General features: G+C 49.6%; 1 protein-coding gene across 5 annotated transcripts in view; it reads right to left on the reverse strand.

Moving 5' to 3' along the window:
- Positions 1-16,903, reverse strand: part of DIP2A (disco interacting protein 2 homolog A) — a 107,585-nt gene that overhangs the window by 15,287 nt on the left and 75,395 nt on the right. For 3 of the 5 annotated variants that reach the window (XM_044919242.1, XM_021679205.1, XM_044919232.1), the window contains exons 21-26: positions 16,538-16,665; positions 13,974-14,088; positions 7,257-7,458; positions 6,269-6,378; positions 6,112-6,192; positions 2,889-3,012 (exon numbers count right to left, since the gene is read on the reverse strand). In XM_044919242.1, coding sequence (XP_044775177.1) covers positions 2,889-3,012; positions 6,112-6,192; positions 6,269-6,378; positions 7,257-7,458; positions 13,974-14,088; positions 16,538-16,665 — 760 coding nt within the window. Of the gene's footprint in view, positions 1-2,888; positions 3,013-6,111; positions 6,193-6,268; positions 6,379-7,256; positions 7,459-13,973; positions 14,089-16,533; positions 16,666-16,903 lie in introns of those variants that run through there. The other 2 variants (XM_044919247.1, XM_044919246.1) reach the window with 1 other exon arrangement.

Genomic DNA, 16,903 nt, shown 5'->3' on the forward strand with positions numbered 1-16,903 from the left:
CCTGTGAGTCTTCTTCAGCAGATCCAAGTCCTTTTGGACACCTCCCTTTTCCTTCCCTCCCCCAACTCCCAAGCATATGATCAGCCACCCCTCACAACCCCGGTGCAGCAGCTCCTTCTGCCCACGGGTCCTGTCCCCCCGGTCCCGTCCCCAGGCTTTAATAAAACCACCTTTTTGCACCAAAGACGTCTCAAGAATTCCTTCTTGGCCGTCGGCTCTGGACCCCAACACTCCAAACCACATCACAGGGAATGGAAGGAGGAGAAAAAAATGTGATGCCAGTGGGAGTTTGGGGAGTATTCGAGTTACCATGTATGTGTGCCAAGAAAGAGACTAGGCTGCCACCCTGCCCCAGGCCCCAGGAAGGGGAGACGTCTGCACTCCGTGGCAGTCCCCCAAGAAAGAGGCTCCCCGCTCCCACCAGCAGCAGCAGTCCCACATGGAGAAGTGCTGAATGCAACCCACGGTACCCCAGAGATGCTGAAAAGGGGCCTGGACAAGTGGCCCAGAGATGAAGCACAGAGCACACTCGAGAGAAGGCACCCGACGGGGAGGATAGACCCAAGCCACAAGTCAGAAGAGTGCCAGGTGCAGGAAAAAGAGAGGAAAAGCAGGCAGGAGAAAGAATATTTTCCTGAGATGAAGATGAGAACCCCAAGATTAAACAGGCAAGACAGTGAGCAGGACCCACCTCTGGGCGCAGCCCCATGCTTTCCTGGACTCTGAGTTGAAAAGGGAAGCCTGCAAGACTCTAGGCCATATGACTCACAAACGGGGAAGAAGAGCTGGACTCTGACCTGCGAGACTGGAGAAGCACGGATACGACCGTGAGAAACCGACCCAGGCATCCCGCTCCAGCAAAGGCATGAGTCGCCACAAGAGGGAGAGACACCGAGTGCACGGCCCTGTGTGCCAGACCCACTAACAGGAAAACAACAAACTCACAGAAGGGGCACCTCCAGACCGGGGGCCGGATCGGATAGAGCAGACGGAGCCCCAGGTCACCAAACCGAGGCTTAACCTAATTACACCTACGGCCTCTCCCAGAAAGGGGAGCTCAGTGTCCGTCAGGAGTCACCTGGTCGGCAGGAGCGAGGTCCTCTGTCTGGCAGACCCCACGGTCCCCTGAAGGAGAGTGACCTTGTCCAACTAACCCGAGTTTTCCCGGGATCACGTCCTCGTCCCGCTCCCTCCTGCCCATGAACGTCTCTCATCTGTGCGGCTCCCCGGGGCTCCTTTCTGCCCGCTACGCTGCAGGCGGCCGGGTTAGGGGTCACCAGAGAAAGCCAATCAGACCTTCAAAATTTACCCCATTGGATTTTGTTCTTTAACAATCACAAAGTGTACAAACCATTATCAACAACCAAGAACTCAGGAGACCACTGGTCCTAGGACTGCTTCCTGAGAAACCAGTTAGAGAAGGAGCGTCAGAAACCTGCATGACCAGGAGACAGACAGCTCCAGGGGGAACTGAAAGCAAAGGAGGAGAAGCCAAGAGGCTGGATTTGTAAGGGCCATCCATCCATCCCTCTGATAACGCAGACACAAGACAGCAACAAGGTTGTGGGGGGGGGCGGGCGGTGGAGATGCAGAAAAGCATGTGCAAAAATTTTAAACTGTTTCCAAACTTCATTTAGGTGGTTACAGTATTTGTGCTGTTATTCTGAGGATGCTGCATGTAATGCAGGTCTGAGTGACTGAGTGATTATGGGCTATGTGAATTCCATCATCTCCCTGTTCTGAAGAACGAGGATCCTCGGTGTGGAAAATGGGAGATACAAGGTAGGAGGGGTTTAGTCCTGAATTAAATGGGACATGACAGGATAAACTCATAAGGTACTGCCTCTCTAAGAGATACAATTGCATTTATTTGTAATACCTAGATCTGCTCGCTGAAAGGCCAATAAACAGCAGTCAATCTGGAAGAAATGCGCATCCCTCAGGCCCAGGTTTTGTTCTGGGGGCACTGGGGTCTCCATGGAGGGATGGCTGGCTCTAGATCTGGGGTGGGACGGGCAGGACGCGAGCCTGCAGCAGACTGTGGTCGCGTGAGACCAGCCGGGAGGGGCTCCTATTGGCCGAACGTGGGATGACCTGAGCTTTGACAAAGAAACTAACTGCAAAGGACTGAAACCCAACAAAGTCATTTCAGTCCAGGAGTTCACAGTGATGCATGTATTTCTAGATCCACTGGAGTGTGACAGGAATGCACAGGACCGACAGAAGGAAAGCATCAGCACGTAGGGATTCCACCACTGGGGAGCCAAATGCTAGATGAAGGAAGTTTCTGTGTGTTAGTTTTATGGCCAATAAATGAAAACAGGAGATGACAGAATGAGAATATCACTGTTTCGTGACCCTGAAGAATGAATGAATGAATGAACTCTGAAGCATCAACACCACAGAAGGAGACACAAGCCAACATGGGTCCCTGATGAGATAATTCAACACCACCTGGAGTCGGCCAAGGCACCAAACCCGAGTCTGACCCAGGGCCAGGACCTCGCTGCCAACCTGCAGGAAAGACGGGAGCCAAGAACCCGCTGGCTTGCTCCGGGACTGGGGGGCCTCTGCAGAGTCAACCCAGGGCTTCCATCGATAAATTACAAAGAGGGGGAGAGGGAGAGCCTGTGGATTAAAAGAGACTAAAAACATACCAGATGTAAAGAAAACTGGCAGACTAAGCCGATGTGCAGGGTGCCCCACTGGGTGCTCAGACGCTGGGGAACTGGAAGAGAGGGCTACAGAGCTCAGGGGTAGAGGCTGCTCGGGGGGTGGAGGAGTTTGTGCTGGGGACACCCGGGACACCTGGCCAAGACCTACTTCCCGACCTGGCTGTAGGTTACGGGGTGTCTGCTTTATAATAACAGAGGGCCCCGTGTGCTTACCTGGGGGGTAGACCAAAGCCACGTGGTCCCCGGTGCCCAGTCTTGCCTTCTCCATCAGGGCGGCGGCCACCCTCTCTGCCTTCTTGTGCAGCTGGACGCAGGTTGCGGTGCTGGTGACGCTGCCCTAGGAAGGTGGTCCCTGCATCAGCGCGGAGCTGGGGGCGGGGTCTGTTCCTCGGGCACCTGAGCACACACCGCTCGGGCCCTGTGCCCCGAACTCCTGCGGCTAGGGCTGGGACCTGCGCCGGTTCTCAGGACACACCTAGTCGTCTGTATCTCAGGGAGGGTTCCCAAAGGCGGCTGGTTCTCCAGCAGGGAAGGGACAAGCTGTGCAGGTCTCCAGAGAGCCTGCAGCAGTGGGCACGCTGCTTGTCCAGGACAGCCCGAGGCTCAGCCGTTAGAGAAAACTCTTGAGGGCGCCCAGTTGGCTCAGTTGGTCAAGTGTCTGACTCTTGATTTCGGCTCAGGTCACGATCTCAGGGTCGTGAGATCGAGCCCCATGTCGGGCTCCACTGGGCATGTCACCTGCTTAAGGTGCTCTCTCTCCCTCTGTCCCTCCCCCAACTCGCTCCCGTGTGCTCGCTCGCGCTCTCTCTAAAAAAATTTTTTCAAATAAATTAACTAAATTTAATTAAATTTAAAAAAAGAAAACTCTTTTGGCCTTTTTGATAAAATCTGTTAAATATAACAACATTATAAAGAATAATAGAATAAATATCCAGGTTCTCCTTACCTAATAATATTTTGCCACATAATGTTTAAATTTGTTTTCTAAAACATATCATCACCACTCTGTATGCCAACCTTAATTCATCCTCTCCTTCCCCAGAAACAACCATTATCCTGAATATAAATACACATAATAATGCACAATAAACAAACATCCGGAAGCTACACGGTTGTGGTGTTTGAACTTCCTCTCCCCCAGGTGCTGTCCTCTCCCCCTCTTGGAGCACCTGGCGGACACAGAGCATTGCGGGTGGCATGGGCCCGTTCGCTCGCTCGCCTCGCGTCTCTGCCAAGGACGTCAGGACACCAGCTCCCAGAAAAGGCCTCCTTCCCTCGGCTGACCGGAGTCGGGCAGGCCTCAGAGCTTTTAGTCCTTCTTAAGGAAATTAAAAGTGCAGCTTGGGGGGCGCCTGGGTGGCTCAGTCATTAAATGTCTGCCTTCAGCTCAGGTCATGATCCCAGGGTCCTGGGATCAAGCCCCACATCAGGCTCCCTGCTCCGCGGGAAGCCTGCTTCTCCCTCTCCCACTCCCCCTGCTTGTGTTCCCTCTCTCGCTGTGTCTCTCTCTGTCAAATAAATAAATAAAATCTTTAAAAAAAAAAAAAAAAGTGCAGCTCGGTCTAAACATAATGCCCCAGAACAGACCAGCCAAAGTCAGAACCCCTCCCTTCTCCCTTACGGAGGCCAACGTGCTTGTCCGCAGAGCCAGGCTGCGTGCAAGGGAGCTGGGCTTGCTTCCCCCGAGCCCAGCTGAGGTGCAGAACGTCAGAGCCGGCAGAGCCTGCCAGCCCCCTTGGACGGCCACCTACACGGCCACAGGCCTCCTCCTAGGTCAGAGGCCAGCATGTCCCCAGGGACTCAAGGACAATTGAAAACCGAAGAAGGTTGACAAACCAAAAGAAATGCCAAGTTTTACTAGTGACTTTGAGGGGATTTGGAAAAGGCCAGGCCCAGTCTTCTGTGGGCTCCTCCTGAGCTCTCTCTTGGCTTTAAAGACCATCTACCTCGGGGTGCCTGGGTGGCTCAGTCGTTAGGCGTCTGCCTTTGGCTCAGGTCATGATCTCGGGGTCCTGGGATCGAGCCCCGCGTCAGGCTCCCTGCTTCTCTCTCTCCCTCTGCCGCTCCCCCTGCTTGTGCACTCTCTCTCTCTCTAATAAATAAAATCTTAAAAAAAAAAGACCATCTACCTCTCCACACATGCCTGGTGGGCATCTCTGTGCGGCCCCCACCCCGGGGCCCCTCCTCTCTGAGCTGCCGCCCCACACTCACCCTCCTGCAACCCACAGGAGCCACTCAGAACCACGAACCACATCACCATCATGCGCCTACAGCTCAGTCCCGTGCAGCTTCCAGCCACACCCCCGGGGTAACAGCCAGCGGCTGGCCTCGGAGCCCCTGGCACTCGGGGCCACACCCCTGTTGTTCTCATCTTCGGTTTCCCATCATGAGCTCATTTTACCTGGGCCACTTGTTAATTATTGGCTGTCTCCATGCTCTAGAACTCAATCAATGATAAATATGTTCTGAACACTGTTCTAGATCTGCAGATACACGGTGAACAAAGAACATAAAGTCTCTTTTACGGACTAGTTTTCCAGCAGGGAAGACTCACTGCAAGCGTCCTGAGGGCAGGACGCTTTTTCTCTTACTTAACACCCAGAACCTAACAGGTATCAATAAATATTTTTTAAATGAAGAAACAGTGGGCAGTAATAAGCAGAAACAAAAGCTAGACCAGCATTTTCTAAGGCCACAGCGACCTGCCCTTTACTGTGTCAAAGTGCAAACGTTCTCACGGCCTGTGTGAGATGCATCTGAGTGAGGCGGGATTTTTAGGGTTATTTAACTTGTCATGTTTCTATATTTTGTCTGCTGGCCCAAAGTTGGATGTGAGGGTTACGGCACACCTCCTTCCTGTCCTGAGAACTCCTGGTACAGTGTAATCACACTAAAAGGTAGCCAAAATCATGGAAGTGAATTTCTGAATCTACCCCAGGATCAGGGCAATAAACAGCATTTGTCATGTTAAAGCTATAAACAAAAAAGTCTAAATTCCTAATTTTTACAAAATAAACATTTCCTTTTAGCTCACTTAGTAGTCTTTACAAGCATGCTGTTTCTAACTGAGCATTTTCCTGTTAAATACTAGCTCTACCAGGGGCCTGGGTGGCTCAGTCGTTAAGCGTCTGCCTTCGGCTCAGGTCATGATCCCAGGGTCATGGGATCGAGCCCCGCATCGGGCTCCCTGCTCAGTGGAGAGCCTGCTTCTCCCTCTCCCACTCTCCCTGCTTGTGTTCCCTCTCTCACTGTGTCTCTCTCTGTCAAATAAATAAATAAAATCTTAAAAAAAATACTAGCTCTACCAGAAATGTCACTGCCCAACTGAGGTGACCACTGAGCTCCCCACACAGAAAACAGCAGGTGGGGCAGGCGGCCGGGGGCACAGCGCTCTCTGGGCAGGACCTGGGGGACAGAGAGCTGGGAGCTGGCTCACCTTGGCGTTGAGCAGCAGGAAGAGCGGGTGGTCGGGAGTGGTGTGTGCCCGCCACTGCAGCACGTCGGGTAGGAACAGGAACTGCGCAGAGAGGCCCCCTCAGTCTGCAGCCTCGCCGAGGGGCGCCCTCCTCGCGCCCCCGGGCCCCGGCCGTTACCTTTCTGGCCTGGTCGCTGTCCTCCAGGTGAGCCAGCTCCCTCCCCGAGGCCTGTGCGATCCTCTTCCCGGCAACCAGGTTCCCCACGATCATGGAGGCCGGCCCCACCTCTGGAAAACGGGGGATTCTGAGTGAGCAGGTGGTGGCTCAGGGACAGGACCGTCCTGTGACTTTACTGCCGGAACACTTTCTATCTGAATGAGGCGTTTCACTCTTCACTAAGGTGCTGACGCTCAGGAAGCCAGCCGTAAGGGTCATGGTGAGCGGCGAAGAGCGTCTCTCTCTCAAATACAAGCAACCCCAGACTGAGAAACTCGCCATCCGGCGTAGACCTGGGGGTATGACTGGACCTCAGCACAGCCACACGCTCAGGGCACTGCGCGGTTTTCCTGCATTTTACATATAAAACAGGAAATTAAACCTTCCTGAGTAAATGTATTTTATTTAATGGTATCTTATGTGTTCAATAATCAGTGAAAGAAAAACAAAAAAATTTACATAACCAAAGGAACAAAAATAACAGTCAAGCTGGTCTTTGAACTTAGTTTCTAGATGTGTGAAATCAGGGAAGGGAGAGCATTCGTGGAGGTCCTTGAGGCGTCAGCCGTGGGGAGCAGCCTGGCGGGCCGGCCCCCAGCACCGCACTGTCTCTCTCCATCCCTGAGCTCCACGTCTGCTCTTGGGCCGCACCTCTACTCCCAGGGAGCCACCCCCTCGCCCTCCAAGCCTCAGATGCCATGCCTGCATTTAGTGACTGAGATGGGTCCCAACAGGCAGCTGAGAGCCACCACACAGGTGACGCGGTAAAGTTTTCTCATCTGTGGCTTGGCTCCAGGGAGGCAGGAGGTGGTGACTGCCCTGATGCAGGTCTGGCTCCTAACTCCAGCCCCAGAGACGCAGGCCCCACGCGGGCTGCACCACTGAACCACGAGTGTGGCTGCCACCAATATTGAGACTGAACAGACAGCTATTGCCACATAGGACTAACCTGGTTGTTTCTGGCGAGGTTTGGGAAGGTTGGTGACACAGGTGTGAGGGCACATTAGTACATTACATGGGTGCAGCATCCCCTCCAGGAAACGCTGCTTGGTTTCAGAAATGTGAATCCCTCCGAGAGGAGCCTTGGGCAAGGTGTTGGCAGGAACCAGGGCCAGACAGTACACGCCCACCTGGTGGATGCTGTCGATGGCCTGGAAGAGAGTAACACGAGATCGGAGGGACGGCGTTTGAGACCCACCGTGTTACCCAGCTGCAGGCAAGCACAGGCTGACCCGCTCACAGCTGCCGAGGGGCTGGGAGGCTGGGAGCTGCACCAGGTGAGAACACGCAGCTCTAAAGATCATGGAGACATTCTGTTCAACAAGAACACATGGAAGGACGTGCATACGTTTCTATCATTTAACACACACACGTACTGTGTGTGTGCACATATACATAAATCTGAAACTGCGTATATTAAAGAAAGAAAAGTTAGATAAGCCAGCGCAACTGTGGGGGGCAGAAACTGGACTTCTCTGAATTTATCTTGTGTTCAAATTTGACTTTGGAGCCATGTATATATTTTACATCCAAAAAACTTGAAATTTTAAAAAGCATTCCCTAACAATTGAAAGCGAAATAAAAGAAATGAACTCAGCTGAACTGGAATTAGGTTGGTGGCAAAGCCCCAGAGAGAGAATCTATTTAAAGTGACTTTAAACACAGTAATTTGATTAGTCCACCCCTAATGAGATATGCCCTATGGGCAAAAAGAACTGCAAAAAAATGTTAAGCTGCTCTCAGAAATCTCATGTTTTAGAGGGAGTGTGGAGACCGCTGTTTTGAGACTACAGTGTATAGCATGGCCTGAGGCAGATGAGTGATTCTCTGATGAGTTGTTGATGTCTGCAATTTTTCAGTGTGGGAGCAAGGAATCAGTGAGTTAAGTAAAAATTCTGTGGTCTTGAATTTGAGCTGGAACCAGCAGCATAAACTCATGATGTAGGTACTCTTACAAAGAGACATCATTTCCTACTCTGTCCAGTGAAGAAAGCCTAGAAACAGTGAAGAAGCCAGCAACATCAAGTGCCCAGATGGTGGTCCCCCAATTCCATTTTCCCTAGGAAGTAGCAAGGTCCCTAGGGTCCTGGCCATGACAGATCTAGGATGCAAAACACACTGCCTTCCCCCAAGTATCTGAGCTTCCTCATCTCTACTATGGCCTCAAAGAATTCCAGGAGTACATCAGAAGGACTCAAGAGCCAACCTGAAGGGGCTCCCACTAACCACTGAAAAATAAAAAAAACTATAATAGACTGAATCACATCCAGTATGTTTACATCCACTAGTTCTTAATGAAACAAATAAACAAAACTCATGGTCGCTTGAAGAGGATTCTAAGAAACCACCTTACTACTCTGAAATCAATCCTTGATCTTGTTTTCTTACACAGCCTGCCTCCAGGCCCCTGGGTGACTGAGGAGGGCATGCGCTCTCCAGAGGAGAAACTTTCAAGGCTGCTCCGGTGAGCCTTCATAATCAGGGTAGCGCCGCTGTGAAGTCCTAACAGATCAGTGACCCCAGGAGTGGTGAACAGAGGCAGCCAGAATCATATGCCACCTTCCAGGAGGAATTTTTGCCAGAAAACTGAACCTGAGTCTGATCCAATCACAATGTACAGGATGACCACAGGCGACAGACGCCTGTATTGAATGATAGATCTGAGACACAATCTTCAGAGCCTAGGCTAAAGAAACATACTGGACAAACAACTTGTTTTTGTCCACAAACGAACCACAAGAAAACTATGACAGAGGAAGAATCTGTAGATTAAGAAAGACTTAAAGACCTTGTCCTCACCAAGCATAATTTTTTTTTACTTCATTTTGATCCTGAATCAAACAAACTAAACATTAGATAATCAGAGAGTCTGAATAGTGACTAGATATTGAATTACAACAAGAAATTACTGTTAGGATAAAAACTCTGAACACAGCAGGTATAGAGAGAACATACCTCAATGTAAGAAAGATCATATTTGACAAACTCTCAGCCAACACCATTCTCAATGGTAAAAGGCTGAGAACTTTCTCCCCTAAGATCAGGAATAAGTACATGTAACTAGAAGTCCCAGCCACAGCAATAAGGCAAGAAAATGAAATAAAAGGCATCTAAATTGGAAAGGAAGAAGTAAAACCATCACTATTTACAGATGACATGATCTTATATGTAGAAAACCCTTAAGACTCCACCAGAAACTGTTAGAACTGATAAATACATCCAGTAAAATCACAGGAAACATCTGTTGTGTCTCTGTACACTAGTCTAATGAATGAGCCATCAGAAGGAGAAATTAAGAAAACCATTCCATTTACAGTTGCACCAAAAATAATAAAATAAAATAAATTTAACCAAGGAGGTAAGAAACCTATACACTAAAAACCATGACAGTGATGAAAGAAATTGAAGACACAAAGAAATAGACATTCCATGCTCATGGATTGGAAGAATTAGTATTTTTAAAATGTCCATTCTACCCAAGGTAATCTACAGATTCAGTATAATCCCTGATTCCAATGGCATTTTTCACAGAACTAAAACAAATCACCCTAAAATTTGTAGGGAACCAAAAAAAGACCCTGAGTAGCCAAAGCAAACTTGAGGAACAAAGCTGGAGGCATCACACTTCATGATTTTGAATTATATTACAAAGTTTTAGTAACCCAAATGGTATGGTATTAGCATAAAAATAGACATACAGATCAATGGAATACAATAGAGAGCCCAGAAATAAACCCAAGCACATACGGTCGATTACTTTGTGACAAAGGAGACAAGAATATACCATGGGGAAAGGACTGTCTTCAATAAACGGTTCTGGGAAAACTGGACAGCTACATGCAAAAGAATGAAACTGGACCGCTTTCTCACACCATCCACAAAAATAAAATCAAAATTGGTTAAAGACTTGAAGATAAGACCTGAAACCATGAAACTCCTAGAAGAAAACATAGGTGGTAAGCTCCCTGACACAGTCTTTTTGATGATTTTATGGCTCTGACACCAAAAGCAAAAGCAATGAAAGCAAACATAAAACAAAAAAGCTTCTGCACAGCAGAGAAAATCATTACCAAAATGAAAAGGCAACCTACTGAGTGAGAGAAAATATTTGCAAATCATATATCTGATAAGGGGTTAATATCTCAAATATATAAAGAACTCACACAACTCAATGGCAAAAACAAACAATCCAATTAAAAAATGGGCAGAGGATCCAAACAGGCATTTTTCCAAAGAAGACATACATATACTCAACAGGTACATGAAAAGGTGCTCAACATCATTAATCATCAGGAAAATGTAAATTTTAAAAAATGAGGTATCACCTCATACCTGTCAGAATCACTAAAATCAACAACACAAGAAACAACAGGTGTTGGCAAGATATGAAGGAAAAGGAACCCTCCCACACTGTTGGTGGGAATGCAAACTGGTGCAGCCACTCTGGAAAACAGTATGGAGGCTCCTCAAAAAATTAAAAATAGAACTACCCTACGATCCAGCAATTGTGCTACTAGGTATTTACCCCAAAAAACCCACCAAAAACACTAATTCAAAAAGATAAATGCACCCCTATGTTTAATGCAGCACTATTTACAACAGCCAAGATATGGAAGCAGCCCGTGTGTCCACGGACTGACGGGACGGATAAAGAACACGCGGTGTGGACACAATGGAATGCTACTCAGCCGCAAAGAAGAACGAGATCTTGCCATTTGTGACAACGTGGATGGACCTTGAGGGTGTAAGCAAAATAAGTCAGTCTGAGAAAAACACGTCCCGCGTGACCTCACTTACACGTGAAATCTTGAAACTGAGCTGACAGATACAGAGAACAGACTGGTGGCTGACAGAGGTGGGGGTGGGGGGACAGAATGGGAGAAAGTGTCAGAAGACATGAACCTCCAGTTACAAAACAGAGTCTGGGGATGTAGTGCGCAGCACGGTGACCAGAGGTAAAAAGCTGTCCTGTACCCCTCTGAAAGCTGCTGAGCGGGTAGACCTTAAAGGTTCTCAATCACAAGAAAAAGACTTGTAATTAGGTATGATGATGAATGTCTACTAGACTTATTGTGATCACTTCACAGTAGATATAAATATCAAATCATTATGTTGTACACCTGAAATTAGTATTATATGTCAATTATATCTCGATTTTTAAATTAAAAAAAATTTTTTTTAAGATTTTATTTATTTATTTGACAGAGAGAGACACAATGAGAGCAGGATCACAAGCAGGGGGAGAGGGAGAGGGAGAAACAGGCTTCCCGCGGAGCAGGGAGCCCGATGCGGGGCTCGATCCCAGGACCCTGGATCATGACCTGAGCTGAAGGCAGATGCTGAAGGACTGAGCCACCCAGGCGCCCCCCGAAGGCAGATGCTTAACGACTGAGCCACCCAGGCACCCCTATATCTCAATTTTTAAAAATATTTTATTTATTTATCCAAGAGACAGAGAGAGAGAGAGATCACGAGCAGGGGGGAGGGGTAGAGGGAGAAGCAGGCTCCCCCCTGAGCAAGGAGCCTGATGTGGGACTCGATCCCAGGACTCTGGGATCATGACCTGAGCTGAAGGCAGGTGCTTAACCGACTGAGCCACCCAGGCACCCCAATTATATCTCAATTTTTAAAACGTAAGAATATTATTGTTAATTCTTAGAGATGTGATAATGGTATTCCTTGTTTAAAGAAATAATAAAATCTTCACAGATAAAATGCGATGTCTGGCATTTACTTCAAAACACTCCTAAGGGAGAAAGGGGAGGGCCAGGCAGGGACACAGTCAGGACCTGGGTTGATAACTGTTGAACAGGGTGATGGGAACATGGGGTTATTATGATGTAGTTTTCGAATGTTGGTGAGGTTGGTGGGGTCCAGAGCCGACGGCCAAGAAGGAATTCTTGAGACGTCTTTGGTGCAAAAAGGTGGTTTTATTAAAGCCTGGGGACGGGACCGGGGGGACAGGACCCGTGGGCAGAAGGAGCTGCTGCACCGGGGTTGTGAGGGGTGGCTGATCATATGCTTGGGAGTTGGGGGAGGGAAGGAAAAGGGAGGTGTCCAAAAGGACTTGGATCTGCTGAAGAAGACTCACAGGATACCAGAGGCCTGGCTCTTGTCAAGCTAGGGTTGTTTTTCCCTGTTAACAAGGCATCAACATTAAGACAGGAGCTTCCTGGAGGAATGTTATACCCTGCCCGCCTCGAGTATTCGTCAACGGGCTGCAGGTTATAAGGACATTTACTTTTATCTACATTTCCTTCTGCCTCTGTTTCCCACATCAATTACACTGTTCTTCTTGTTTGTTGTGTTAGAAATATTCCATAATAAGACATCACAAATTTTATTAAAAATAAATGTTGTGAGATACTAGTGGGAAAACACTACTCTGAAGCTCAGGGCCACCTGGTCTCCCTGACGCATGGACCGCTCTACGCCTGTTTCTACCAGCTTCATGCCAGTCCACACAACTGGCCTGGAGATGGCAGGGTACCAGAGGAAATTCACCCAAAGATTTGTACCATTGCCCACAGCAGCTTTATTCATAACAGTCAGAAACTGGCAACCCAAACGTCCGTCAGGATGTGAATAGATAAGAAACCCAACTCGGCCATCAAGAGGAATGCGCCACCCAACCACACAACGACACGAGGAATCTCAAAACCATGCTGAGGGAAGGAAGCCAGACAGAACGGCAAACACTGTGTGATTCCCTTCACCTAGAGTAAAGTGGTAGAAAGGGAGACACGCCGTGCCACTCACGCGTGCGGACACGCAGCCGACCAGTGGCTCTCGGGCTGGGCAGTGTGGCAGCGGTGGGGGACACGGGAGAAGCACGGCATGGCGGAGAGCCTCTGTCTTCATTACCATGGTGCACTGGTTACTTGGGTGCACACTGTTGTCAAAACCCAGCGCCTGCACACTTACAGATGGGCTCATTCTACATAGAAATTGCATCCCATCAAGCCAACTGAAAATCCCCTACTGGACAGCACACTGTTTGTGCACTTTACTGAATGTAAATTTTACTTCCTTCCCCCCAAAATAGTATGCTGGACTCCAGTTCAGTATTTAAAGAAATGAGGGCCACCGTGCGGTGCAGGGGAAGGTGGCACCCCACAGCGTGCCCTGAGCAGTGGGCCGAGGGACAGAGGTGTGACGAGCAAGTGGGAGGACGTGTCAGCCACTGCAGAACCTAGAGATGGGTGCTAGAACTTTCTGCACCATGCTTTCCACTTCGCTCTAGCTCTGACATTGTCATAACCAGCTCTCAGTCCCCCTGGTGCCCTTGTAGCCATGGCCTGGTCCGAATCTAAGGGACAGTCTCAATGGATACCATCCTAATCGACAGGAGGGTCACGGGACTGCTGTTTTAGGACACACTAACCCTCGTACGGAATTAGTTTCAAAATGCTGTTCCCTTATCTTTACGAAGCCCAATTTCTTAAGCGCCTACTGTGTGCAGGCAGCACAGGGTGGAGGAAGGCTGCAACTCTCAGTAATCAAGCCTGTGATCCTGTGTGGGGCAACTGGACATCTGGGCTGCTCGGCACCGAGCTAGAGACAGGGGCAGGCAGGCCGGGCTCTGAAGGAAGGGAACGCGACCCCCGTGCACCCGGACTCGTCGGAACCACACTCGCAGAGACAGGGGCCAGCCGCCGGGGCCCACCTGCAGCACGCGGCTCATCCACTGGAAGCTGTCCTCCTCAGAGGCATCTGGCCGCTGCTCAGCCACAAGGACGATCCTGTCATCGTGCAGCACCGTCACGGAGAACACAGCAATCCTGGGGGAAGACGAGGACAAAAATGACCACCCTGCAAAGGACGCCAAACAGGACGCAGATGCTTCCTCTCCCTTGAAATGGAGGGTGCAGACGTGCTCGTGTTGAAAAGACAATCTAACCACGGGCTGCTTGTTGAGACCTGGAGAAGTGACAGTCCCTAGTCTCCTACAGTATGGCTGAAATAAGTTCCAATTCGATAAAACAAAGAGGACTCGGTGCAAAGCAAAACAACCAGGCACAGATCTTAAAAGAAAATTTTTCTTAATTATAATGTTAATGCACGTGCGACATTTCTTTGTGCAAAAATCTTTGTCTAGAAATACTATCAGGTGTATTGTTTAATCTTACTGATTAAATCTCTTTCACTAATGTGTTCATGTCCTCGTGTTTACTGTGGTGTCAGTGGACTTGTTTCTCCCACCTCACTTTAGGGATTTCAGCGCTCTCCGTTTCTCTGTATTTACTGCCTGTTGCCTCTTACACTTGGAGGTGGTTCTCTTCCTCCTTATGGGACAAGAAGCTGGTCCCCCCATGGAGCCCAGCACGTCACACACCCACTGCCCCAGTTCTGGGCCCTCATGGACGTGCTTGCTTTCTCTCGCTCTTCCCTCTGGCTGGTGTGCACACGCACGCACACACACACTTTACCCAGTACTAAATTTCCCTTGCTTTCATGCATCTTGAATGGGTCTCTCTCAGTATCCCAAGAATATTTTTATTACAACTGCACCATTAGGTGACAATTGGGATGAACATAAAATCTAAGTTAAAAATTCCTTTTAATAACTTAAAAACATCATTGCACTGCCACCTTCTAGAGCTGGCCCCAGCACTGGGGAGTCTCATGCCTTCTGCTTGATCCCGATGCCGGACCCTTCTTGAGTCCCGCAAACCCAGCCTCCTGCTGCCCAGACGCTGCCCTCCCCCTCCACGCATGTGCCCTCCCCCCGGGTCTGCTATTTCGATGCCAACTCTTCCTTGGTTTTTTAAACTTTTTTTTTTTAAACTTCTGGAGTACTTCCTTAATCTGACTTTCCAGTTTATCACTTCCATCTCTAGCTGGTCTATCCTGCTATTTATTCCATCTATTGTGTTTGTGTCCAAGAACAAAGGACTCATTTTGTGTGCGTTATAATATTCCTGAGATGTTCGGCTTCCTCTAGCATACACACTCTATCGGCCATGGCTCTAGTTCTATTTTATTTTATTTTATTTTTTGAGAGCGAGTGAGTGAGCGAGCACAAGCAGGGAAGGGGCAGAGGGCAGAGGGAGAGAAAGAGTCTTAAGTAGGCTCCGTGCCCAGTGCAGAGCCCAATGCAGGGATCAATCTCACGACCCTGAGTTCATGACCTGAGCTGGACTCTGAAATCAAGAGTCAGACACTTAACTGACTGAGCCACCCAGTCGCCCCGTGCCTCTATTTCAAGGTGGGTGTGGTGGTGGGGACAGGCAGGTACCCTGGCCAATGGCTGATGCAATCAATCACTGGCACCCCCACTAATCACTCACGATGGCGTCACCTTGTCAGCTGCCTGCTCAGGAAGGGCCTGCACCTCCAGGTACTGTCAGGTCCTGGGGGCCTCCCAATCTACCCCAGAAGCAGGTGTTGGCCACCCTGACATTATCCCCACGGACACCCACACCAACAGTGTCCTGTTTCTGCTGTGAGGGCAGGTCACGAGGTCCTGGCAGCCCCCGCTCAGGCACCCACACAGGCCTGCCTTGCTGGCTTCTCCTTGGTAGGCATCCCATGCCCCTGTCATCCTGACCTACGAGAAGGGCCAGCAGCACACACTCTTTGACAGAACTCCCTAACGATTTCTTTAAGGAATATTCAAAGGCAGGGTCTGGCCAGGCTCACAGGTACCCTAGTTTGAGTAATAAAGCACCCCCTTGAGAAGAAGAAAATTAAAAAACGCAGCCAGCTGGGTGGGCCAGCTAGGAGAAGGGGATGCTTCCTTCAGGATAAAAGAGCTCAGGAGCTGAAGAGAGCCAGACACAGCTTCCCTCTTCACCCCCAGTTGCCCAGGGTCAGAAAGTGCTTGCCTAACACATTCAGAAAAGTTGAATAGTTGCTCATCCCAGGAGCGAGGTAGGGCCCTCCGTGTGTCTCGCTAAACTCAGTAGAAAAGAGAATTGACCTTTGGTGATTCAGAGAAACTGGTCCTTGACTGTTTCAATCTGCATGTCTGAGGTTCCACGGTCCTAAAGCAGGTGCTCCTTGGACCTCGTCCTCTTAAAGAACCATATGAGCCCTGTGGGCAGTGAGGACACTAATGGGCTCCTGGCTGCAAAGATCGTCCTTTTCTTTGTGAAGATTTTCTGATGAACAGGAATTTTTAGGTTTTGTGTATTCCAATCACTGGGCTTTGCTTCTACTGCAGACAGATTCTCAAACTTCAAGGAGAGAAGGGGTCTAGAGCCATAGTACAGGGCCGCAGCGCATCACCTGCCTCTGTAGACAAACTTCATGGGCTCCACGGCCAGCGCTGTGGCCACGATGTCATCCGCACTGTGTCTACGAACTCCAACCACCATCAGCCCATCCAGCTTGCCCACGACAAAGACCAGGTTATCCTGGAAGCAAGGACACAGGTCAGGAGTTGGGACACGCGGGCAGGCCCTGTGGATCAGGCAGCTGATGGCACGTGGAAACCAAGCGTCCTGCCATGTGGTGACACAGGGGGTTGGGGGGGCACAGGGTCCTGCCCCCTGGTGGGCTGGGGAGGAGACAAGGGGACATGGGGGGTGGGGGGCACAGGGTCCTGCATCCTGGTGGGCTGGGGTGGAGACAAGGGGACATGGGGGACAGCGG

Source organism: Neomonachus schauinslandi, chromosome 1 (genome assembly GCF_002201575.2).
Source record: "Neomonachus schauinslandi chromosome 1, ASM220157v2, whole genome shotgun sequence".
In the NCBI taxonomy this organism is placed as follows: Eukaryota; Metazoa; Chordata; class Mammalia; order Carnivora; family Phocidae; genus Neomonachus; species Neomonachus schauinslandi.